A 25,764-nucleotide genomic window follows, 5' to 3' on the forward strand; every position below is an offset into this window, starting at 1 on the left:
TGAAACTACTTTCATTTCCTCTGATAATGAGGCAGTGCTACCAAGTAAATAAAAGTCAACATGCTCCTGGCTATTTGATCATGTTTTTAAACCACAGATAAATGACCTTTGCTCTGCACAGTATGTATTTTCCTGGTAAACTATGGGTCTTGATAATTTGTAAGATGCCTCTCATTTTAAATGCAAAGAGGGAGCTAACGTTTTAACAGAACTACGGTATAAATATATTTAAAGGCAGAGATGTCTGGGTGTTTGCTTGTCATGTGACTCACTGACCCCCATCAGACGGCCACACGGACACCTACATGAGCGTCCCCTTGGCTCAGCCGAGGGCACAGGCCCTCTCTGAGCCGTCATCGTTTTCTCCACTTCTGCCCCGCAGTGCTCACCCAGGGTAACCTCACGCCCTCTCCTCCTCACAGATTTTGGGATGACGAGAGACATCTATGAGACGGACTATTACCGGAAGGGGGGGAAGGGGCTGCTGCCCGTCCGCTGGATGTCCCCCGAGTCCCTCAAGGACGGAGTCTTCACCACTCACTCTGACGTCTGGTACGAGTCCTGTCCTGTCCCCCATTTTCTGTTCCCTGTTGCTCGTGTCCAGCTTTGGCTGAGTGTGATGCGGGCCACCCCCTCGTCATGGACATGTTCCTGTTGTCAGTGGGCACTTGTGGGACCTAAAGACTTTGAAGGACCAATATTTCTTTCAGTGCTGAGCTGCTCACCAGGTCGTTAGGAGACCCAGAGACACAGCCCCAGAGGCTGGGATGTGGGGACAAGCCAGAAAACATCACCTCTTTCTGCTTCATCCCCTGCCTGCCTTCTCTCATTTTCTTTCACAATAAATAGATATTCTGTGTGTGTGTGGGGCGGGGGGAGGGGGGAGGAGTGGGGGGGGATGGGTTGCTTCACCTAATTAAACCTTCAGATCGCAAACATTGCTTATTTCAGAGCCAAAGCTTGAGTCTTGATGTGTTTTCCTGCTGGTCCCATCTGCTGTCTGTCCTCTTCCAATGGGTCTTCCAAGGGGTCATCGTTGTTGACCCAGGGATGATGTGGAAAGCAAAATGCCCCCTTGGTCATGGTCATTCTCAGGGTAGGAAGCGTCAGTTGAGGTTGCAGAAGCCTCTCACTCGCAGTGTTTGTTGCCGCTCCTCAGCAGCCTTGCGGAGAGGTGGTCAGGTTCTGAAAAACGACTGAGGCTCTTGGCAGGCGAAGGGCCTGGCACATCTGCCTTCAGGAACGTCAGCTAGTTCCTTGGCTGTCCTCTGGGGAGATCCCATCACTGATGTGTTACAGAAATGGTAGTTGTTTACTCCAGCCATCAGGATGACCACATAGAGGAGTTATTTAAACAGTGACAGACGTCATTTTTTTTTTTAACCTCTTGACCCTTCACAGTTCAAGGGACTTGGATCCTGTTTTGAAGACAGGTGCAAATTGGAAATAGCATCTGAATATGACCCAGCAAAGCATGATTGCTTCTTGAGCTCAAGTATGAGATCTGTTTTGCAATCAGTCTGTTCAAGATGCATCTCTCTTCATGGTCAAATCGAAGTGCTCAATGCCATTTTTAGATACAGAGATGACGGGGAGGGGCAGGCCTGGGTCCACACTGCCTCTGTTTATTCTGGGATCCCTGCTTCCAACAACTTTGAGGTCAGCTTACAGGGCAATAAAATAGAAAACCACAGGAGCCAAGGAAAACAGGGGCAAGGCAGAAAGATAAAACTAGAGTTGTTGATATCCCTTAGGCTAAGTTTACCAAATTCTGGTTAGAGGTGATTGTGAAAAGCTGCAGCAAAGCATGTTCATTGCCATTTTTCTCCCATTTGATGACATTGACATTATGAACCAGGAGGAAAAATACATATATACAAACAAGAGTAGGGATTTCATCTTCATTCTATTCACTGTTCAGGCTTTGACAGTGCTTTAGCTTTTTTTTTTTTTAATAGTCCTTGATAACACTGGTAAGGTGGGTAGGCTAGGATGATGGAGAATATATAGGGCTTCTCAGCGCCCAAGAATCTAAAGTGCTCCCTCTTGAAGGAATGAAAATCATTTCTGAGTGTATTCAATGGCACAGAACAGTCACCCCCGCATAGTTAGAGTCTAGAAAGAAATGAAAAGAAGTGTATTTGACCTTGAAGGAGATACGTCAGAATTTTAGGATAAGAAAGTGTTCTGAGGTCAGGACTGGTCCCCGAGCCCCACCTACAGTGTCACTGACAGCTGGCCATTGAGCTTCTGCTCACATATTTCCCTGGTACTGCTAATTCCTCTCTCATAAGACAGACTGCCCTGATCCTTAAGACATCCTTGGGTTGGCAGGTCTTACTCATGCTGTGCTAAAGTTGGCCTCTTGTTGGTACCCCATGGGCCCTTCTCTCTGCAAAACAGTTCACAACCTGCTCTGGTTTTGGTAAGACAGGCCTTGGAGTTATAAGGAAATGGTCTCTTGTCTCTGCTTGAAGCATCTCTGTTTCCCTGCTATCCTCAGAGACATTATCCCCAGGCCTTTGGGCTCTGTGCTGTTCCTCCTATAGCTCCCTTGTAGCACTGTGTCCCAAAGGAGTGGTTCCTTTGAGTTAGAAGACACAGGTGTGCCTTCTAGGCATGGAGGAAACCAGGCACAGGACTTAGGAGGTGGAACTCCCAGCTTGAAGGCGTGTTTCCTTCCTGAGCAACTGCGCAGCCCTACGGCAGTCTTCATTTCCTGACTGACTGAGAAGCTTTCCAAGTGGCCACAAACAGCCAGAGTCTTCTGCCCCACTCCTAGAGTTACTGGTTCTTCAGTGGGAAATCCACATCAGCAGGGAGTGTGTAGGTTTCCATCTGCTGGTGGGTGGGACCTTGACAGTTCCTGTCCTGGTGTGAGGAGTGCTGACCTTAACCTGCACTGGAACTGATGTGAGACTCACACCAGGTTGTCCCTTCCTTGGGGAAGACAGCCCAATGCTCATATTTAGGAAAGACTTCACACAAGTGCGTTTGCCTAATGTTTAAGGATTAAGTGCACAAAATTCAAGGCTTGGTTTCATCGGAGGCATTGATGTCAAGTCACACTGTAAGTGACCTGCTCCTAAATACCTGCAGGCTTCGCATATTTCTTAGTGTCTCTGGCTGTGTGGCCTTGGTCAAATCATGGAGCATCTGTGGACTTTGGCTGCCGGTCTGTGAGGTAAGGGCTATCTGGGGATGTCTGTCGAACCTCGATAGACCTTTAAATGGCCCCTGTGACAGCTGGTGACGACAGAGAGGCACATTGGTGGTGGAGAGAGAGATGTTAGCCTCCGTAGCTTGGGACAGACTGAACTCAGCTAGTCCTGTCCTATGCAGGACACCCGGACTCCAGCACTACGTGGCCCTCACTGACAGGTGACACTGACATCAAACCAGAGTTGCTCCAGGGAAAGCCTGTGGGGAGAGCTGACTATGTCACCTGCCATGTTCCTCCATGGGTGTGAGCTGACGTGGCCCAGGCACAGCGCTCAGTGCGCGCAGGAACAGGGTGCTGGAGACATGGTCCTGGTCCCTGGTGAACAGTCTTGTGGAGAACAGGAAGTGACCCTGACAGGCTGAGATCACGGACCCCCTTCCCAGAAGAGCTGGAGTTGTGGGGCACCCTGAAGTATGGACTGTCCCCTGTGGAGCAGTGAGGAAGTGGGGGCACTGGAGGAAGCCGTCATGGTGGGGAGCGCTGAGTGCATGTGGGGGCCAGTGGGACTTCCTTGGGGGAGTCAGCTGAAAGGAGAGCGAGTGAGGCCCTGGCTGCTGTGTGAGGGGTTCAGGCCTAGTTCTTCAGGTGCTATAAGGACTTTCAAGGGTGCTGGGCAGGAGAGGGACCTAGAGCCATGTTTAAAGAAGTTCGTCATACCTAGAGTGTAAAGCTCCACCAAGTACGATGTCGGTGCCGAGAAGGAGGAGTCCCGCAGGCCAGGCGAGGGGGCCATCTGCACTGAGGATGTGCTGGGCGGCTGGAAGGAGGGGACCAGACCTTTGGGCAAGTCTGAGCCTGCGTGGACAAGCGTGGTGGTCCTCTGAGGGGGTGCAGGAAGGAAGGGCTCAGGGTGCTGTCAGATGGGAAGGAGCAGCAGCAGCGAGGCGAGAAGAGCAGGGTGACGAGACCGAGGTGAGACCCGTCCAGGTAGTGAATCCGGAGTGAGTGGAGCTCGGAAGGGGGCGGCAGGCACTGAGGGCTCAGGGTTGCGCCACCCAGCGGGTGCTGGCAGCTGTTGGCGCCGCCGAGGAGCATGTGGGGCAGGAGGAGACGTGGGCCTGGGGAGCTGCATCTTCAGGTGATTCTTCAGTTCAGGCTTGCAGTCAGTCGCATGCCGCGGCCTCCGAGGAGGTGACCTAGATGACCAAGCCAGTTCCATCTGCGAGATCCCTCAGCCCACACTGACAGGAAGCCCACTGCCCTCAGCCGGGCCTGTGCACACCGTGCTTGGGCCTTCGGCTTTACTAGATGACTCATTCAATGTCAAGACTATTTCTTGGTCCCTGAGGTTCAGAAGGACTTTGGGTGGATCAATCCTCTGAGGACTAAAATTCTGCATGTCTGATATCTGCTCTTGGCATCAGTTTGAACAAAACCCTTTTGTTCATGGAAAGTAGCTGAAGGGTCCAGTGAAGCATTCTGATGCAAAGTCCGTGGCCCTCCTGGCTCTGCTCGGCCAGGTCCCCGGAGCTCTGGGTGGGAAGGGACACCCCGAATTTTCAGTGTGACCTTGTCCACACCCCTGGTCTGTAAAGGTCCAGTCAGAAGTCCCTCAGGCTTGCTCTTCACTTCCAAGTGGCCATCTTTAATCTGTGGAAATGACCCGAAGGGAAGCAAATAGACCGTGGAGAATTTGTGCAAGACAGCGATCTGTGCCGGGAAGGCACTTCCGTTTTGCAGTTTACAGCATTGCCCTTTTGAATGTTCTTGGTCTGAAGTTCCTGTGTATGTGATTATGTATATTAGTTTGTTTTCCAGTAGTGCTCAGTCACTCAGTTGTGTCTGATTCTTTGTGACCCCATGGACTGCAGCTCGCCAAGCTCCTCTGTTCATGGGGTTTCCCAGGCAAAAATACTGGAGTGGGTTGCCATTTCCTTCTCCAAGTAGTACGATCTTCTAAATCGACCAGCAGAGGCACATTCAAGGCAGATTGCACCTGAACCTGCTCCCCTCGCTGACTTGGTTCCTCGACTACCCCCTTCCTCCTTGGCTAGACTCTGGGCTGAAGGATCCTTCCTGGGATGGGAGCCCTGCCCCAGCCAGTTCTGCCCACCGCTGTCCCCACCTGTGAGGCTGAACCCCACCCCCCCGGCCCCCTGGACCTGTAAGATCCCCATTGAGCTTTTCAACACCCCAAGGCCAAGGCTCTCAGCCCAGACCAGTGAGGTCAGTCAGGGGCCCGGGCACTGGTATGTGTTAAGAACTCACCAAGGGAGCCTGACCTGCATTGAGAACCACGTAGGCAGAAGTTTCCAGAACAGGAAGTTTGTTGAATTGCTTGCTCATCCCAGACGGCATTTGAGGCCACTAAGTCACTGTCCCAGCCAGGCCTGGGGACCAGCATTTGATTATCAGTGGGATAAAGCACATTTGGGAGATGTGGCCCTGCAGGGCCCTGAACTCCGTTCACCTGGGGCTCCCATCAGAGGTCAGGAGCTTGCGGGCCCTGAACACGCCGTCCTCTCAGCTGCCAGAGTTGTGTCCCCAGGGCTACCGCACATGAGGCAGCTGTTCCACACTTAGCCCGTGCCTGGCTTGTGCCTGACATGCGCTTAGTTGCCGGAAGGGAGAGGGCTCCCGGCTGCATCCTCCCTTTCCGAGCACCTCACGTTTCTTCTCACTTGGCAGGTCCTTCGGGGTCGTCCTCTGGGAGATCGCCACGCTGGCTGAGCAGCCGTATCAGGGCCTGTCCAATGAGCAGGTCCTTCGCTTCGTCATGGAGGGCGGCCTTCTGGACAAGCCGGACAACTGTCCTGACATGCTGTACGTATGTGCCGGGTCCCTGCGGCCCGGCGGTGCCGGACTGGCCAGAGCAGTTGAGACGAGGGCTTATCTTAAGGGAAGAACCTGGGCATTTGGGCTGCTACCTTTACCCCACCCTAACTTCCTTAATCCTGGGAAGATTTCTGCAATGCAGTTTGCACTGCAGTCTCTCCAGCCAAACGTCTTTGTGAAATACTTGAGCACAGCAATCCCTGCCAATCTTCTCCAGGCAGAGTTGTTTGGAAAAAAAAATGCAGCAACCTGACACGGCTTCCTCTGAAGCCACAATCCTGGGCTGCGCCCCAGCCATTGGCAGGGCTCCTCCAGGCTTCCGGGGGTGGCCTCGGACCTGCTGCAGGCTGCTCCAGGATGCTGCCGCCACCTGCGTCTCCCACGGGTTTCTTTCCTGTTAGGTGTTTACAAAGGTTGTAAAACGTGTGAGGGGTGGGCTCCTGGTGACCACCTCCAGCGGCCGTGCGGACCGGGAGGCAGTTCTGGGGGCCTCCTGGTACTCGGCTTTCTGTCCTGAGATTCGTCAGGAATGGGAAACAGTCCAGCAGCCTCGTGGGCCTCCCTGCTCAGTGTTCTTGGGGCAAGCCCCTCTGTCTGTGGCGGTCAGCGCTGCTGAAGGAGTGCGGCTGTGCAGGTGTGCTGCGGTTGGGTCTTCAGGTGCAGACAGGCACGGGTGAGGAGCACCGGGTTTGCTTTCAACACGCACCTTAAGGCAGGGCTCATGATTTTCTGGATCCCGATAGGTGGGAGGTAGCCTACCACTAATACCTTAAGACCAATCCAAGAATTTTCCAGAAGCACTTTTCAGGACAGGTTTGGTCTCACGTTAGAAAGGACCCCAGAGGAGTTGTTGGGCTGTTTCTCTGTCCATGTGGAAGCCCCCCCTGCCCAGATCTGCCACCTCCCAGCTCACCAGCCTCGAGTGAGCCCTGGCTCGGGGAAGGGCTGCATCATGGTCGGATGATACAGACGTGAGTCAGGCGCCGTGCTGTGTGGGGACCAGGGAAATCAGCCCAACAGCCGGGAAGGCTCGGTTCACTTGGTCTCTCAAGGTTTACGTGGATTGGGAAATGGGGATGCTGGGTCCTCTGCTCAGTGTGACAAGGTAGAGATCAAGATGTCAGCCTGGCTGTGACCATCTGGGACTCAGGGGCCACCCTCTCCCAGGCCCCTTTGGGTTGCTGCCAGGAGTCGGCTCCTTATGGCTATAGGCCTGAGGTCCCCGGGTCTGGCTGGCTTCCAGCTCCCAGTCCTTGCCGCCACTACCTGCACTCTCCGCCACGAGCTTCTCACAGCGAAGCAGCTTTCCTCTTCAAGGCCAGCAAGAGCAATTCTGCTGCTGCTGTTGACTTTTTTTTTTCCTAATTAAGTCACATCCATGCTGGGTAATCTCCCATTTGATTAACTTAGAGTCAGTTATTAGAAGCCTAAATGAAGGAGTGAGATCTCATCACGTTCACAAAGTCCCTCCCACGCAGGTGAGGGGATCATATGGGGCATTTGCAGCAGGGGCAGGGATCTTGGGGACCATCTTAGAGTCTGACAGCTGCAGCCTGGGAAGCAGAAACTGTTGTCCTGGCAATAAATCAAGGTTTTGGTTTTTCTCTAAAGCATGTTTAGTGTAGGTTCCAAGACTGGATCCCTAAGCTCAAGGTAGAGTGTGGGAGGGGTGGTGGGATGGGGGTGGGCCTGTTCTCCTGGCTCCGACTGTGCTGCTGCTTTGAGAGAACATTAGCTGGGCATCCTACTCCTTAGCTGCTGCCTCTGAGCATTTGCTCAGCCAAAGCCTGTTTTATCTCGAGGACAGCTTCCATGGAGTTAGGAAAGAGGCCAGGGAATGCCACAGGAAAGGCAACATCTTTGCGCGTGTGTGTGTGTGTGTGTGTGTGTGTGTGTGTAGGTGGGGTGCCCATTGATCATCTGAGCATGGGCCCGGCCTAGGAAACCTACATATGTCCTGGACGTGGGGCACAGACCGTGACAGGAAGCTCCACTTCTCAGGGGGCTGTGCCTCGGGGGGCACCAGGCATCCCAGATCCCTCACCAACAGACTGCCTGGCACAGCATCTTCAGAATTTGGGACCCAAAGTTGGAAGAGATTCAGATAGCCACTCAGTGTATTTTCTTGCCCCTCAAGGAAACTCTCCCTCTTCTTCTCTGTTATTATTTTTTTTAGTTGCAGCATAACGTTATCTGAAACCTAACAGTTTAAGACAACAGGAAGCATTTATTATCTCTCAGCGTTTCTGGAGGTCAGGGAGCCAGGAGCAGCTTAGCTGGCTGGCTCTGACCAGGGGTCTCCTGAGGTCACAGTCCTGTTGGCAGCCAGGGTTGCACTCATCTGAAGGCTTGACTGGGGCTGGGATCCACGTCCAAAGCAGAGCACTCACCGCTGGGTGCCACGCGAGGCCTCAGTTCCTCTGTGATGCTGCTTGAGTGTCATCGTGCTAGGCAGCTGGCTTCTCCTAGGGCAGGGCTCGGCAAGCCTTTTCTCCAGAAGGACATATCGTAAGTGGCAGGTAGTAAATATTTTCAGCTCTGTGGCCCCTGCAGCTGCTCGCCTTAGCTGTTTATAGGAGCAGTCAGAGACAACAGAGGAACAGGTGTGCTTATGGTCCAGGAAAACTTGTTGTCTGGATCCTTTGTTTGAATTTCACATAGCTTTCGTTTTGTCGTAAAATATTGTTCTTCTTTGATTTTTTTCCCACCCATTTATTGATATAGATAGAAAAGCCATCTTTAGCTCCCAGGCCTTGCAGAATCAGAGAGCAGGCCAGATGTGGCCCGTGGGCCCAGAGCTCACCTGCTGGGCCTGAGGGCAGTCGCTGCCATGGCAGAGCAGGGACACAGTGTTCTTCGTGGCCTGGAAGTCCTGCTCCTTGGTGTCCAGCGCTTCCTGTGGGCTGTATCTGATGTGATGAGATTCTGTGAGGCACGGACACCAGGACGTGAGGGTCTCGGAGGCCAGCACCACGCCCGACTGGTGACCGCCCTCCGCTTTGAACAGTGGAGCCACAGCACTGCTGGCAGCCCGTGAGAAAGGCCTTCCTTCAGAACAAAAGCATAAGTAGTGGGCTTTGAGGAGTGACGCCCGCTGGATTTGCATGGGCGCGTCCCGTGCCAGCAGAGAATCCAACGCTAGAGGTGGTGTGTTACCAAGCATAGAAGCATCCAGGAAAGCAGGTGTGAGCTTTGTCCGTGTGGTTTGGGGGTGTGGGAGGACAGGCACCGTTCCTGAGCTTTCTCTTTCTTTGACTTGAGTCATCATTGTCTCCTAGAAACTTGTGGGCCGCCTGAAGCTGATCTGCCCCCAGGTGGCGGGAGCTTTACTCTGATTTAATATGCCTGGGAAGCAGCCCCCCTGCCCTGGGAAAGGCAGCGCACTTCCTGTTCCCAGCGCGGAGTGACAAGGAAATGTACATGGTGCGGTTACTCTGGGATATTAAATGTATAACTCAGGAGGCCTTCCTGCCCTACCAGGCAGAACCCCCTTGGCAAACTTTCTTCCTTCTAAGAAAGAGCGAGAGGAGGCAAGTTGGTTTCATAGAGAGTATCTGTGTTGTCCCTTTTGAATTTATTGATGAGCTTAGGTGAGGAAGACATGTTCTGGGAGATGGGGTTCTTTTATTACAAAATTGAAAGAATGAGTCTTGTTTTTCCCATGGGGGAGGAAAGTCACTGAGCCCTTGGGAGCTGCCTGAAAGCCATGCTGGGCCCCACGTGGAAGAGAGCGTGTGTGCTTCGGTTTCGTGGTTCTGGAGGTGTGGCTGGCACCCACAGGGTAACGGGGCTGCTGGGGGACCTCAGGGGCTGCTGGGGGACCTCAGCTCAGCGTCTTCACTCGACGATGCCAAGAAGTTGCCAGCTGTTCTGAGCAGCCAGCGGTCCTGATGCCCTCCAGAGAACGGGTGCCCGGCTTCAGAGGAATGGCGTCAGGGACCAGGCCTCAGTGTGTCCAGGCCCGAGGGGCTCAGTCCTGAGATGCAGTGTGGATCGCTTAGCACGGGGTTGGAGACCGATTGGCCTGCAGCTCCTTGGCCTTGTCTTGCGCTCAGGCCTCCACACTCAGCTGCCAGTGTCCTGGAGCCCCTCCGAGCACATGCTGGCTGATCTGGCCCAGAGCCGGTGCTGCGGTAGCAGTCCCCACTCCCAACCGGCCCCGTGACTGAGAGGCCGGGCCATGGGCGGGACAGAGGCGGGCGCTGAGCGAGGAGCATACTCGCTGCCCACGGCCCCCCAGATTGCGAAGCTGGACCTGTGCCAGGGAGGCCTTCAGGGTGCGCCATTCAGAGAGGAGTTTGAGCTTCTCAGTCCAGAGTCGTCAGCTCACGGATGAGCCTGAAGCAAACTCGGTAGACTCTGGTTGTTTTGCAGTTTTCAAGCACGGTTTTTCCCTGTTGCTGACTGTTGGAGATCCCGGGCCAGTTGTGTGGGAACCGAGCACTTGAGTGGGACGCAGACAGGCTGGGATGGCACTCAAGACTGGAGAGCCTGCGGCCGCTTCCCCAGGATTGGGCCCCGCCTTTGATCTCTGCCCTGAGACAGAGGAACGTGGGGTGAGCGATCAGGCCGGCCCCCGGCCCCCTGCCCCTGCCAGCCGAGGAGCGGGGCAGGAGCCTGAGTGTTCAGGGAGGCGAGGAGGGGTGCTGTGAGCCCTGCAGGTCCTCTCTGGAATGCCGTCTCTGTCATCACGGGGACAACGGAGGCCGCTCTTGGCGGGTGATCACAGGCTGCCCGCACACGGCCGGGCTGAGGGTGGGGTGGAGACGGCCTCCACAGGTGCACAGAGGCGGCGGCTCTGTCTGGTCCTGCCCAGGTGATGGCCATGCACACGCACGCCTCCCGTGCGGGCATTCAGTACAAGATGGCTCCTGCTCCCCAGAGCCGACCAGTTGTTAAAAAAAAAAAATCTGTTTTTTTTTTAAAGAGGAGTTTTATCAGCTCATAAATCCTTCTGGAGTCTACTGGAAAGTTTTCTTGTGGAGATAGTGTAAACAAGGTCTTGAATCTCGCCAAGTGAAAAAAGACTGCCTTTCATGGGCAGCACTACACGGCCGTGGCTCTGGGGAGGTTTGGACGCTGTCACGTGGCTTGTTGGTGCTGACTTCGCTCACAGGCCTCCTCCCCTGTGGGGGGCACTTCTCAGCCCCAGGCCAAGGGGCGCGGAACCAGGCCCCGTCACGTGTCCTTGGCCCTGGCTGCGCTTCTATTCAGGGATAAGTCAGTTGGCTAGAGAGGAAATCACAGCTGAGCCATGGAGAGGCATGTCATGTATTTATGGCTCTTTATTTTATTTGTTATTTTATTGGGAGGGGGGGCGTTGGTCCTTTTTCATAGGAAATGATGGAGGTGAGGATATGGAAGGGGGCTCATTTGCCATCTGACCCAAGAACAAGCCGCCAGTTTATCTGCAAAGCCCCCTGTGATACAGGTGTATCACAGACACCTGTGACTGTCGGTGGGCGGCCAAGAGAGGGAGATGGGGCAGGACTGTGGTTTCTCCTGTTGAGGCTGAGAGCAAGTTTCTCTTTCTGAGGTTGGTGGTAGCATTCAAAGTGCAAGCAGGTCATTCGTGAGACTTCCATTCCTGCTCCACCCTCACTCATTTGCAGATCTATAAAATGGGGCTTTATTATGATACACACCTTCCCAGACCCATGCAGAGTAATGCTGTATACACCCATAAAGCTCCCGAGAGCACTGGTCACCTACCGTGGGGTTAGCATCCTGACTTGTGCGGGTGGTTTAGTTGGGAGGGGAAGAAATAGTCTTCCTGTTTTGACTGAGTCTTTCTCCACTAGAGCAGGGGTGGCAAGCTTTTTCTGCCAAGGGCCACATGGTAGGGCTCACAGGCCAAACCATCTCAACTATTCGGCCCGTACAACTGCTGGTTTGAAAGCAGCCACAGACCATATACAAACAAACGGGTGTTTCCGTCGCAGTAAAACTTGATTTACAGAAGCAGCCGGCCTCTCTCCCGTGCCCACCCGCACTCAAGGTCACATCCTCTTTTCTCTGACTTGACGTGACACCCTTCTCCCCAGGTCTTTCAGGGTGTCTGGCGGGTAGACCTGGGAGCCTTCCTGTCCCCTTGGGCTTTCTCTCTTTGAAATGTTCTCCGGGGCCAGACTCAAGTCTGTCAAGTGTCAGCTTGAGGCTGGAAGCCAGTTTGGGGTGTGTTGAGCTTCCTAGATGTGGGGAGTTCCATTTGGCCATTTTTATTGAAAAGTATCTCATTAGCCAGAACTTTTGAAACAAAACATAAAACACTTTCTGGAGAGAAAACAAGTGGAAGGGGAGGCTCTCTGGTCTCCATGAGAAAAGGCCGCTGGCCGCTGTCTCCTCAGAGCCTCCTTCATGCTCCCTGCAGCCTGGACCTTTGTTCGGCCACCTCCCATATGCCCCGGAGGTCTGCGTAGCTGGAGCCCTCTGCATGCCGGGTGAATGAGGGGTGCCCCTCCTCCCGCAGCTGTGCTGAACTATTGTCAGAGCCTGTTCCTGGCTTTTTCCCTGTGCAGCCGCCTGTTTTGGGGGCTCGGGCCCGATGATGGCCTGGTCCCTGTGGCCACGTGACGCCGAGGCTTCCCAGGTGTCCTCTCTGCCCGCCCTGGGCCTGAGCAGGGACCCTGGCACCAGGCTCTCTCATCTGGCTCCGGGCCCCACTCTCGCTGGGTTCAGGGCAGCCCGTCTCCCAGGCCGGCTCTGCCCCCTTGGGGCACACCGTGCGCAGTCTGAGCCCCGGCACTGGAAGGGGGTCGTGTGCCCCTCTGTCTTGCAGCCACACTGCCTGGCACTGCCTGTCCTTGGTTCTCTGCCAGTGGCCCCCTGCGCCCAGGAGGAAGCTTGGAAACAGCGTGGGTAGAACTGAAGGAGAGAGCACTGTGGGGAAAACTGATTGCTGCTCAGCCTCCTTAGCGTTCTAATTCTGGAAATAATGTTTATCCAGTGGCTGCAGGATATGCTTCAGATAGAAGGCTGGTTTGCATTTTATGTAAATACGTGTAATAAGAGGCTTTTGTGGGTGGCTCAAACACCTACAGAGAATCCGCCTGCGATGTGGGAGACCCTGGGTTCCATCCCTGGGGAAGATCCCCCAGAGGAGGAAATGGCAAACCCACTCCAGTGTTCTTGCCTGGAGAATCCCATGGACGGAGGAGCCTGGAGGGCTACAGTCCATGCGGTCGCAAAGAGTAGGACACGACTGAGCGACTTGACATTTTTGGCTTGTAATAACAGACTCTCTGTGGGACCTGTATTTGTCCCTCTCAGGATGCGAGAGTTAGGGTTGAGTCCTGCGTGTGGGTGAAGTGACTGTAGTGGTGGACATAAGTCAGGAGAAGCTGAAGATACAAGTAGATACTGTACCTGTGTCATAGAGAGATAAGGTAGATACTCTCCTGTGTCAGAGAGACAGAGTAGATACTCTCCTGTGTCAGAGAGAGAGAGAGTAGATGCTCTCCTGTGTCAGAGAGAGACAGAGTAGACACTCTCCTGTGACAGAGAGAGATAAGGTAGATACTCTCCTGTGTCAGAGAGACAGAGTAGACACTCTACCTGTGTCAGGGAGAGAAAGAGTAGACACTCTCCTGTGTCAGAGAGAGACAGTAGATACTCTCCTGTGTCAGAGAGACACAGAGCTGGGGGCCTGGCACCGCCTGCAGCGTGCTCACTGCACTTGGTGTGGCGGGGCTGCCTGGCCTGGCGCCCTCCGGCGGGGCCCACCTCTGCCGTCTCCCCTCAGGTTTGAGCTGATGCGCATGTGCTGGCAGTACAACCCCAAGATGCGGCCTTCGTTCCTGGAGATCATCAGCAGCGTCAAGGACGAGATGGAGGCGGGTTTCCGGGAGGTCTCCTTCTACTACAGCGAGGAGAACAAGCCGCCGGAGCCGGAGGAGCTGGACCTGGAGCCCGAGAACATGGAGAGCGTGCCGCTGGACCCCTCGGCCTCCTCGGCCTCCCTGCCGCTGCCCGACAGACACTCAGGACACAAGGCCGAGAACGGCCCGGGCCCGGGCGTGCTGGTCCTGCGGGCCAGCTTCGACGAGAGGCAGCCCTACGCGCACATGAACGGGGGCCGCAAGAACGAGCGCGCCCTGCCGCTGCCCCAGTCCTCCACCTGCTGATCCCGGAGCCCGGCCGTGCACACAGTAACGCGCGCGCGTGCGCGCGCGGCGGCGGGGGTGGGGAGAGAGTGTTCACAATCTATTCACAGCTTCCTGTACCTCAGTGGATCTTCAGAACTGCCATGGCTGCCCACAAGAGACGGCTTCTCTGCAGTAAACACATTTGGGATGTTCCTTTTCTCAATATGCAAGCCGCTTTTTATTTCCCTACCCAAACCCTTAACTGACACGGGCCTTTAAGAACCTTAATGACAACACTTAATAGCAACACTTGAGAATCAAGTCTCCTCTCTCTCCCTGTCTCTCTTTCACTCTCTTCACACCTTTCTCTTTCTTTCTGCTTCATGATGGAAACACATTTGCCGCAAGCCCAGGCGGGACGCCCTCTGCATCGGATTGAAGCGAGGGCTGCCCATCTGTGGCCCCACATTGCCCTGAACATACCTGCCGGTCACCGTAGGTCTTTATAAGAAAACAAACACGTTGAGATGGGATTTTTTTTACTGTGTCTTTAACATTTTTAGGGACATATGAAATTTACAAAGGGCCATCGTCCACCCAAGGTTGTAACCATTGTTAACGCTGCCAAATTCTGCCAAAACCCCCACTTTTCCCCCTCAGCACCCCCCCACCGTTCTCTCCTTTCTGGAGGCCTGGGCGAGACTGGAGCTAGTCACTCGTTAAGGGCCGCGCTGCTGACGCCCTGCACCCGGTCGTCCCTGGTGTTCCGAGACTTGCCTTCACACAGGCCCGATGGCTTCTGACGAGGTTATCTGGGGGCACTGGACAGAATGAGACTCGCTCTCAGTGAGGATGGGGAGAAGCTCAGCCTGGCTTCCCCACCCCCACTTTCTGCACCCCCCGCTTCTAGCCCCCCGCAGGAATTCTGGAGGAAACAGGCCCTGTCGGGAGTCTGGAAGACAGCTTTGAGTAAAGGTCGTCCACATGCCAGTCTCCTGCCCCCGCCCAGCCCCCAAGGACACAGACGGGAAGGGGTTGCCAGGGACTCAGCCCAACTGTTCATGCAGGTTTGCAAGGAAAGCGATTCCAACACCACCACAACAGTGCGAAGAAAAGCAGTAAATGAATTCAAGCATTCTAAGCTTTGTTGACATTTTCTCTGTTACTAGGACTTCTTCGTGGGTCTTACAGTTCTATGTTAGACCATGAAACATTTGCATACACATTGTCTTTAATGTCACTTTTATAACTTTTTTACGGTTCAGATATTCATCTATACGTCTGTACAGAAAAAAAAAAAAAAAAGCTGCTATTTTTTTTGTTCTTTATCTTTGTGGATTTAATCTATGAAAACCTTCAGGTCTCCCCTCTTCCTCTCTGCTCACTCCAAGAAACTTCTTATGCTTTGTACTAGAGTGCGTGACTTTCTTCCTCTCTTCCCAGTAATTGATACTTATATAACATAATTTGCCATGAACTGTTTGATGCCTTTTTATAAATACATAGCCCTCCCTGCTCCCCCTGCCCGGTTAGTTCTGTTCTACCCGTACGCTCTGTGGGCACGAGGCTGGTGAGGGGGGCGCGGAGGGATGGCCGGTGCCTGCCCCGACCCTCCCTCCCCAGCCTGCCCTCACACCACGTCTGAGTCTGTTACAGTGCAAGACATGATACAAACTCAGGTCAGAAAAAAAGGAAATGTATCGCACACCCGTGTTCAGTGTTGATACTCACCGTTGTTGACAAGTCTCAGCTTCTCCTTCCCTGCCTTTGTTTCAGTTGTCACACACATATATCTGTTTTTTTAATTCTTGGGTACAACAGCAGTTTTAACTGCAGACACTAGGCATTTGGATTACTATTTTTTTTAATGGCTAATCCTTCCATCCCATGGAAAACAGCTGCTGAGTCCAGGGGTGCAGCGGCGCGCGCTCCAGCGGGCCCATCTACGGCGTCCCGCTGCCACCCCGGCCCCCAACCGGACCTACCTGTCTTTAGAACCGGAAACGCCCCAGGGCAGGCCAGCCCCCAACCCCGCGCCGGTGCAGTGTGGGCCGCACGGAGCCCCTCGCCAGGTCGGGACAGCAGGGGCCGCAGGGCGAGGCCCGTGCCCCTGCCGGGGGGACCCGGGACCTGGCCCAGGGGAGTCGTTCCCCGGCCAGCAAGCCGAGTGCTCAGAGCCCGGGGTCCCGTTTTGTTTAGTTTTTAGCACTTCTCACCAGAGTGATGACAGCACAAGAGTTGCTTCTGGGATGGAAATGTTTAAATTATGAGTAAGAACAAAGCTATACAGTATGGTGATTGCTAGTTGCGACTGGAGATTAAACACAAAAAAGAAGGTTGGTAGTTGCTTTTTTGCTTATCAGTAGTTTCAGTCCCACTATTTCCTCTAGTCTCTGTCCCATAGTTTTTCCCTTAAAAAAATGAGAAAAAAAAATTAAGGTATTATATGTAGGAGTTTTAATTTATTTTGTGATACCAGTTTCAATCACTGTAGAGAAACCCCCTTATGAATTTAAATACTGAGAAAAGGCTTTGTGTGTGTGTGCGCGCGCGTGTGTGTGTAAGACAGGACAGTTTAGGCGTTTTTGTTTTGTTTCTTTTCCCAAGCATTTATCTACCTCACTCTTATTTTTTATATGTGTATATATAAAAGGAGTACATCTCACATTTCTCAGCACCTGACAATATGCCGTTGATACTGGTAACCTCATGAACACCACAGGCCGTACACAGCAGGTGACGCAGGGCGAGGCCAGCCTGTGTCCCGGGGTCACAGCAGCGCGAGCTCACCTCCCCACTCACCTTTCTCTGCGACGGCTCATTTGGCGTCGCTCCTGTTCTCCTCCTGACTCAGTTTCCCCAGAGGCGGGGCGGGGCCCAGCAGGTTGTCTTGGAAACCAGCTACTCGGTGCAGACTTGGGGGAGGGGCGGTGGTTTCCATTCTGGGGACCAGGCCGAGCCAGGGGCCCCACCGCCCCTGTGGCTGCGGGGTGGCCGCTGGGCCCTCAGCGGGGTCAACTCAGCAGCCCCTGCGGCCACGTGGGCTCCGAGAGCCCGGCGAGCGCCTCCTCCTGCGGGTTCTCAACCTGGTGGTGGCCAGCCCCAGGTAGGATGCAGGAAGAGTCTCCGCCTCCCTATCCAGGCTGTTCTCTCCACCTCGCCCTCACCTCCTTCCCAGGGGCAAAGACGTACCAAACCTTTGGGCTGGAAGGGGCTGTGCCTCCTCCCCCGCTGCCGCTGCTCACAGGCGGACGGCGCCCCCTCCAGCAGCTGCTCTCACAGGCACTGGCATTTCATCTGGGAAATGCAGAGGAGGGGATCTCCCCAAGTGTGGCGGCTCCTTTCTGCTCCCAGGACTGCAGTTGTGCTCAGGAGCTCCTCTCTCCTGCTGGAACACCCCTCTCCTTCCCCGAGTCCCCTGGCATCTTAAGGTCACTGAGAAGTAGTCTCTGATCAGGGTTTCCCACTTCCCCACTGTAGGTGACCCCGTGGAATAGTGGCCTCTCCTCCGTTTTGCACATACCTACCAGTTTCCACAACTGGATTTCTACAGATCATTCAGCTGGTTATAAGGGTTTTGTTTAAACTGTCCGAGTTGTTGGTGTCACTTTTTGTTTTATGTAGGTGGCTTTCCTTTAAGTAGAGAGAAAACACTAACAGTATATGCCCATCATAACAAATGCTTCAGAAACACTTAAAGAGAATTTTTTGCTTGTGTGATGGTGCAGTCATTTTCCTGGACCAAACCACCCACCTTGACTATACCAAGGCATCATCTGTCCACAGTTCTAGCCTAATTTTACGCTCATTTCCCCACTTCTTCTTGGTTTCCTCCTCTGTATGCTCCAAATAACTTAAGCTGAGTTGTGGCATTCTCCATGCAGCCTCCTTCTGACAGCAGCTTGCACTGCTTGACGTGACGTGAACCACTGAGGCACATCATTGAACTGATGTGAGCATTAAAACCTGATCACACACAGCCCTTCCCTGAGGCAGCAGGAGCTGGTGTATTCTGGAGACGTTGTTGAACTGCAGCTGGGTGAGACCCAGACCACCCCAGGACTCCCTTAGAGGATGTCCTGACATTTGACACAGTTGGAATGAGCTTCCTCCTTGGAAGAGAGAAGACCGTGTTCATGGCCCACACTGGCCTTTCCTTCCAGCCTGTTTCTTATGACTTGGAACACTTCAATAATAGAGAAAAAAAAAAGTTATTGTGGAACTACTCAATGGAAAAATGCTTGGCATGAAGTGGTGTGTTTTCAGTTGGGTAACAGATGTCAGAGCCAAGTATGATGCCAAATTCTAGGCCAGTTTGTTCCACTGAAGCCTCTTTCTCAGCAGCCCACCTCTGCTGGCAGGTGGCTGTATGGGATACAGGCCGCTGTTATGACAAGGCCACACGTAGCTCAGAGCAGTGAGAAGGCTAGGATACTTGGTCCAAGGTCCTCAGCTGTCACTCTTGGGTCCTCTGGCCAGACAGTGTCAAAGGCAACTCTTTCCAGAACACAGGTACCCTCCAGGTGACAGTGAAGCTCCATGGTATGCCTTGGCCCATTCCAGCAGTCCCAGTAATGCATTTAAGGTTTGGGGTTTGTTCTTTTGTTAATATTATTTTTGTGTTTGTTGGCTGTCTTTCCATTTCCTGGGCTAAGCAGCATTGGGAGACATGGCCCAGAGATCCACTCTTTAAGAACCAGTGATGAAAATCAAACTCTTAACTCCACTCTGACGTAGTGGGTGGTACAGATGAGAACGTCAAGAGAGGATGTTGCTTATATTGAACCTCTGTTGCCAGAGATGCTGAAGATACAGACCTTGGACAGGCCAGAGGGTTTCATTTTTGGCCTCCAGCTTAGATGACTAGTTGGTCATTTAGAGAAAAAGCAGATGAACACTCCTTGATGGTGGAATGAGGAAGTGGCAGGAAACCATTGTAACAGGGATCGTGAATGACATGGAGAGAGGAAAGCATGAGCAGAAGGTACAGGGCTTGGAAGAAGTGTGGGCTGTGCTTGGAACTTGATGGTTTCTGAAGGTATCAGACCACATCAAGGCTCAACAGTCATCCATGGGCATTTGGTGTCAACAGATAAACCTAACATCCTACTTTGGAAACTGTTACTGCGGAGTTCAGTCAAATTGTTCAAGAACACGAACTGCATCGCACCCGTCAGTTGTCAGTTCTGGGGCATGACTTTAGGGTTTTGTTTTATTTTGTTTATGCAAGAACATAACGATCGCTCATCTGTATGTCCACGTTTGTGTGTGTCCACATCTTTCTGGTAAACATCATTGTAATTAGTCACTCATTAGCGTTTTCAATAGGGCTCTTAAGTCCAGTAGATTACGGGTAGTCAGTTGACGAAGATCTGGTTTACAAGAACTAATTAAATGTTTCATTGCATTTTTGTAAGAACATAGAATAATTTTATAAAATGTTTGTAGTTTATAATTGCTGAGAATAATTTAAAGACACTTTTTTTCTCTGTGTGTGCAAATGTGTATTTGTGATCCATTTTTTTTAGGACACCTGTTTACTAGCTAGCTTTACAAGATGCCAAAAAAAGGATTTTTCCCTGACCCAAGCCGCGGCTCACCCTCTTTCCCCCCATGCTTTGTGCCCTAGTTTATAACAAAGGAACGATTTAAGAAGTAGTTCTGTATCTTCAGTATCTTGGTCTTCCAGAACCCCCTGGTTGGGTAGGGGATCATCTTTTACTGCTCATTTCCCTTTGGAGTGTAGCTACTTTAACAGACTGAAAGAACCTCATTGGCCAAGCAAATCGCAGAGGTGTTGTAGCCCAGCGGTGCCGTGGCACCATCCACATCTGGTGGGGTTGGTTGGTACCGTTAGGCGGTGCCTCAAGATGGAAGGACTCCATCGCACGGCTCACGGTTTTCACGATGAGCGCGGCACACAGACCGCCACAGAAAGATGGTAATTCTGGCGCACGCAGGCCATTTGCTTCCATGCCTCATATCATGGTTAATGCTTTGTTATGACAAGGAAGAGACCCTGTTTTTATTTGAGGCAGAACACCGAACATAGATGTTTTTCAATAGAAAACAAACTTTTTAATAAAAACTACACACATTCAAGATCTTTTTTAAGTTTGACTCCATTGCTTCCTGCTCTCAGTGGGTTATTGGCCATATCAACACAGCTCCACAAAATCCCCATCACTGGAAACACCTGGGTGTTTTGTGCTACATGGGAGAAAGGTCCAGAACCAATTTGGGTTTTGTTTGCAACTTTTCCTTTGGATGTTTGGTGTTGCACAGACACAACCACAGGTGATGGATGCTTGGCAAAGACACCTGTCTGCTTTCTAAGCCAGTGAGGTTGAGACTGGGGTTTGCCAGAGTTTGTCTACCTCTGGGACAAAAAAAAAAAAAAATCAAACCAGAAGGCACGATGGAATGGATGCATCACAAATAATGCATTTTCTGAGTTTTCTTGTTTAAAAAAAAGTTTTTAAAAAAGTTAAAAAATTAAAAAAAGGTAACAACATGGCCAATTTGTTACATAAAATGACTTTCTGTGTATAAATTATTCCTAAAAAATTCCTCTGTTTATATGAAAAAATCAGTAGATGAAAAAAATTTCAAAATGTTTTTTTGTATATTCTGTTGTAAGAATTTATTCCTGTTATTGCAATATACTCTGGATTCTTTACATTACCGAAAACAAAGAAACTTTGTCTATTTTGAATGGCTGAAGCTAAGGCAACTTTAGTTTCTCTTACTCTGCTTTTTTCTAGTAGTTAAAGTACTACATGGTTTAAGTTAAATAAAAGAATTCTGTATGCACTTTGGTCTCTGATTTTGCCCCTCCCCGTGCTTCTGAGCAGGGAAGCTGAGCTGCGGGTGGCGTGTGTGTTCACACACGTCGCTGGGAGGCGTTCTGCGTGAAGGCTTCACCCTGTTTCTGACAGCTGAACCTTCTTGGCATGCACATTGCGGGTGAACAGGAAAGCTATTCTCCATTACATCAGCCAGAAGAAAATTTGAATTTCTATAAAATATAGATATCTGCACTTGATTTTTGCTGTGTAGGCTTTTCCAGGCAGGCAGGTTTCGTCTGGGCGATTCTGGGGCAAAGGACTCTCTTCACACATCCTGGTTGGTCCCTCACGGTCCGCACACCACCTCAGAGGGCACAGGCAAGGCCTCGGACACACACAGGCTGAGGCTCACTGGCACACTGGCATTGCACAGACACGTTAGTTACTTTTCAGCCGACGATCTTGGCCTACCCCAGGATGCTTGTGCCAAGTCGCTTGAATCCTGTCTGACTCTGTGCAACCCTAGGGACTGTAGCCACCAGGCTCCTCTGTCCATGGGATTCCCCAGGCAAGAATCCTGGAGTGGGTTGTCCTGCCCACCTCCAGGGGATCTTCCCGACCCAAGGATTAAGCCCACATCTCTTCCGTCTCCAGCACTGGCAGGTGGGTTCTTTACCATGAGCGCCACCTGGGAAGCCCTGGCCCAGAGACTCTACAAATCCCGGGATCATTATCTTTGCCAGAGGAAATGTCATGGTAGGAAGTGTGAAGACATGTTCTACGGAAACGAGCTGTACATGTTCTAGAATCAAAACTTACACATCAGGAAGACACGCTGATCATTTATTAAACTTTGATCATGGGATTTTATACATCAGTAATAAAATCAGGCTACTGGACAAAGGGGGTTAACTAGCCAGGTGTAGGAGGTAGAAATAAATGAAAGGCTGTGCTTGCTTACGACCTGGTGAGTGTCAAGGACTTGGACCTAAAAACGAAAAACAGGGTACTCTCAACTCTCAGTGTTGCCCTGGAGTTTTGCTTCCCATTGTCACGGAGAGCCTGGTACCCAGGAGACCTTCACTAAGGACCCGTGACTCACAGCAGGCTCACGTGAGGCTCGGGTGGGCATCTCACCTCTGGAAAGAGCCCAGCCAGCAAGATTCCCACCACCCCGGGTGGCTGGCACTGTGCCTCCAGGCTGCAGAGGCTCAGTCTGCACCTGTCCTCAGCCAGGGGAGCAGCGGGGTCTTCTGAGGATGAAGGTGCTGGGGTTGAGACCTGCAATACCCTTTCCCCACCACGCCCCTGCCCAAGCCCGCAATCCAGCAGAACTACTTCCGTATCCACCCTCCGGTCCAGCTACGAGCCCGTATGTAGCGCTCTGTCATCACTGACGGACGTTCACATCCACTCTCTCACCAGGTCTTCACAGTAACTCTGCAAAGGAAGGATTTCTATTCCTCTGTTTTATAGATGAGCAAACAGGCAGACATGTCCAAGATCCCCCAGCTGTTAAATGACCGACCCAGGGCTGAGCATTTTGAAGCTGTGTCAACTTTCAAACCGTCTCAGAACCGCCTGCACCTCAGCCGTAACTAAAGAGACCCCAGTGTGTATCGGGGTGATGGCAGGCCACTTAAGACCAGGTGAATGGGTCTCTGGCTGCTCCCGAAAGAACCCTGGAAGCACAGTGGGTGGGAGATGATGGGTGTTCATCAAGAGCTCTGGGCCTCTGTGACATCTAAACGTCTGCTTGGCGCCAAGCCACACACATTTTACAATCTGAAATAACACTGGAGCTGGGTCCAAGAGGAGGCCTGCTTGCCACCGTCCTGAGACGAGCTAAAATAAGGCGGGGTTGGGGGGAGAGGCCCAGGGCTCTGGGTAGCAGGTGTTTGCCTACAATTGCAGAAGGCTCTCCTCATTAATAGCCGTGCAACCAGACCTGTGCTTGGTGTCCAGACCACCCCGCCCCTCTTGCTGCCTTTGGTCTGCTGCAGTAGGACTTTGATCTGTTCTATGTCAAGTGAGCCAGTTCCATTCGCCAAGGGGTCCTGTAAAATCTATCACAAACACACAAGTGTGCTGGAGGGCTAATGGTAAAGTGCGTTCCTTTGCCCAGTTCCTTTGTTATTAAGGTACAGCTGCTTTTTCTTACACTGAAAAAAATCTGGGCATTAAGTAAATGATTTTTCTTTAAATGAAATTAAGTAGAAAATTACAGTGTGAGCACACCAACATAACAAGAAATTTCCTAGAGCTTAGCTCTTCCTCCAAAAAATAATTTTGCTAAAGGGGTTTCCAATGGAAATGTGCCCCTAGAAAACACTGGGACAGTGAGACCTTGCTGTGAGCAGCTTGGCACAGTGCCACAAAGGCAAAATGAACGATGTAAAGGGCAGGTTCTGTTGCTTAAAAGGCAGAAAAATACTGTCCATGTAGAAGAGCTAAACCCAGCTATTAACCTTTGCTTTGGGGCCAGACACTATGGGGGAATGTGACCTGGGAGGGCTACCATGAAAAGCAGTACAGCAGCGCCTCCAAAAAAGTAAACTCAGAATCACCATATGATCCAGCAATGCCACTAGGTACAGTCACACACGCGCGCACACACACACACACACACCCCGCTAAACCAGGATTCTAAGAGAGATTTGCACACCAGTGTTCATAGCAGTAGTATTTTCACAACAGCCCAAAGGTGGAAGCAACCCAGTGTCCATCAAAAAATGAATGGATAAACAAATTGTATTCTACATATACAATGGGGGTATTCCTCGGCCTTAAAGGAAGGAAATTCTGACACATGCCACATGGATCAATCTTGAAAATATTTTGCTGAGTGAAATGAGCCAGTCACAAACGGACAAAAGTTCCATTAATATGACGTCTCCAGATTCAGAGAGGGAGGGTAGAAAAGTGGATGCCCAGGGCCAGAGGGAGAAGGGAGAAGATAATGAGTGTGGAGTTTCAGTTTGGGATGATGGTGGTGGCAAGGGTTGCCCGAGTCAATGTACATATTGCCACTGAGCACTAAAAAATGGTTAAAATGATAACTTTCATCTTATGTGTATTTTATGACAATTTTTTAAAATGAAGTTAAAAAAGAAAAAGCCCAAACACTAGAGACTCGCTGGCTCAGAGGGCTCTTGCAGCGCCTGGATGCACAGGCTCAGAGGACCAGCGTGGGGCGCCCGCAGTGGTGGCTACGCCCGAGTTTTCCCAGGTCAGCCAGTCACAGGTCATCCCACGACATGGGGCCCTGGGGAACGAAGCAGAGGTCCCAGCGATTGGACAGAATCACAGAGGCCCGACACATAGACTTTAAGAGGGAAAAAAGACATTACTAGCATTTCATTTTGGAGAAGGCAATGGCAACCCACTCCAGTACTCTTGCCTAGCAAATCCCATGGACGGAGGAGCCTGGTAGGCTGCAGTCCATGGGGTTGCTAAGAGTCGGGCACGACTGAGCGACTTCACTTTCACTTTTCACTTTCATGTATTGGAGGAAATGGCAACCCACTCCAGTGTTCTTGCCTGGAGAATCCCAGGGACGGGGGAGCCTGGTGGGCTGCCGTCTATGGGGTTGCACAGAGTTGGACACAACTGAAGCGACTTAGCAGCAGCAGCAGCAGCATTTCATTTTATTGTCAGGAAAACCATAACTGAAGCTAGTTAATCCCGTATGAAACGTCTGCCTTTCAGAGTGCTCTTCTTTCTTCTGACAATAAAATAACCCTTTGTGATTTCGTTGAGTGAATTCAGAACATTTTTCCTCTGTGTAAACTGTTTTATAAGCAATTTTTTTAAAAGCCCCTCAAAGCACAGTTTAACTCTACACACAGGAGTGAAACATTTAATTTTCTCTAAAGGAGCAGTCCCCCAGTTGATTCTCCCTGGCTGGAACTGCAAAGGCTGAGCTTCTGGTTTTGAGCCCGGGCTTTCTTAATCTCCTCCAGCATTTCCTGGATGAGGACTTGCAGGGCTTTCCCCAGCAGGCTGGCGGGCAGCCAAGGAGATAATGGAGGGACGTGGATGAGGGCCGCGCACCCGTTTCCATGATGCAAAGACAGGTAGTAGGCGTAATCGCAGACATACCTATAACCACACAAAATGCCAGGTTACTCCTTGGACCAGCCTCGAACCTCAACTAAACGCAAGCAGAAGCGACAGGGCCGCAGCTCCGAAGCACAAGGGGCCCGCCACCCAGGAGACCCAGCTTTTGTTCTTCTGTCTCAGAAAGAACCTGCTGCTGGGAAAAAGCCATGGAGAGGTTGGCTCCAGGCCTCGTGTCCAGCAAGTGGCTGATCTCTGGGAGGCACCAGATTTCCAACCAAGGAATCCAAAAGGCTCTCTCTCCAGCCTGTGAATCCTCCTCATTCTCGTCTGCCTTGACTCATTTTACTGTCAGAGTTGCTTCAGGTCTTTGCTCACGACCCTCCAACCCCCACCTTTAGCAGGAGTTAACATAAATTCTTATGTTAAAAGATCCAGAAATACACACGGAAAATACAAAACAAAACAAAACAAACAACTAGATGGAACCAGCTAAGACCAGGAGGGCCACAAACTTGATCACCAACAGACCCTGGGGCTCATTATATGTTGATTTTTCTAAATTAGCATATTAAATGACACTGTAGCTAAATGACCAGGCTTAAAGGAACAAAAATGATTAAAAGGGGGGTGGCACTCCACTCCCTGGAAAAACCCTGACCCTTCCCAGGTAGTCCAAAGCATATGCCTCCCCATCACCAGTCTCACTCCTCCTGCCTTTGTCTTTATTTTTAAAATTAAATCCCTCTCACCAGGTGGGTGATTTGGTCTGTGAACTTAGATCCCACTTCTCTATACTTTTACTGTTGAACAAAGCTTGAACCCAAGTGGGAAA

General features: G+C 51.7%; 2 protein-coding genes across 8 annotated transcripts in view; one reads left to right on the forward strand and one right to left on the reverse strand.

Moving 5' to 3' along the window:
* Positions 1-20,488, forward strand: part of IGF1R (insulin like growth factor 1 receptor) — a 304,552-nt gene extending 284,064 nt beyond the window's left edge. For all 4 annotated transcript variants that reach the window (XM_061394274.1, XM_061394275.1, XM_061394276.1 and 1 more), the window contains 3 exons: positions 423-552; positions 5,852-5,986; positions 13,740-20,488. In XM_061394274.1, the coding sequence (XP_061250258.1) occupies positions 423-552; positions 5,852-5,986; positions 13,740-14,121 (647 nt within the window). In that variant the 3' untranslated portion in view covers positions 14,122-20,488. The remainder of the gene's footprint in view (positions 1-422; positions 553-5,851; positions 5,987-13,739) is intronic.
* PGPEP1L (pyroglutamyl-peptidase I like) overlaps positions 15,367-25,764 on the reverse strand; it is an 80,910-nt gene continuing 70,512 nt past the window's right edge. For all 4 annotated transcript variants that reach the window (XM_061394278.1, XM_061394282.1, XM_061394280.1 and 1 more), the window contains one exon: positions 15,367-24,971. In XM_061394278.1, coding sequence (XP_061250262.1) covers positions 24,740-24,971 — 232 coding nt within the window. In that variant the 3' untranslated portion in view covers positions 15,367-24,739. The remainder of the gene's footprint in view (positions 24,972-25,764) is intronic.

This window comes from Bos javanicus, chromosome 21, assembly GCF_032452875.1.
Source record: "Bos javanicus breed banteng chromosome 21, ARS-OSU_banteng_1.0, whole genome shotgun sequence".
Classification (NCBI taxonomy): Eukaryota; Metazoa; Chordata; class Mammalia; order Artiodactyla; family Bovidae; genus Bos; species Bos javanicus.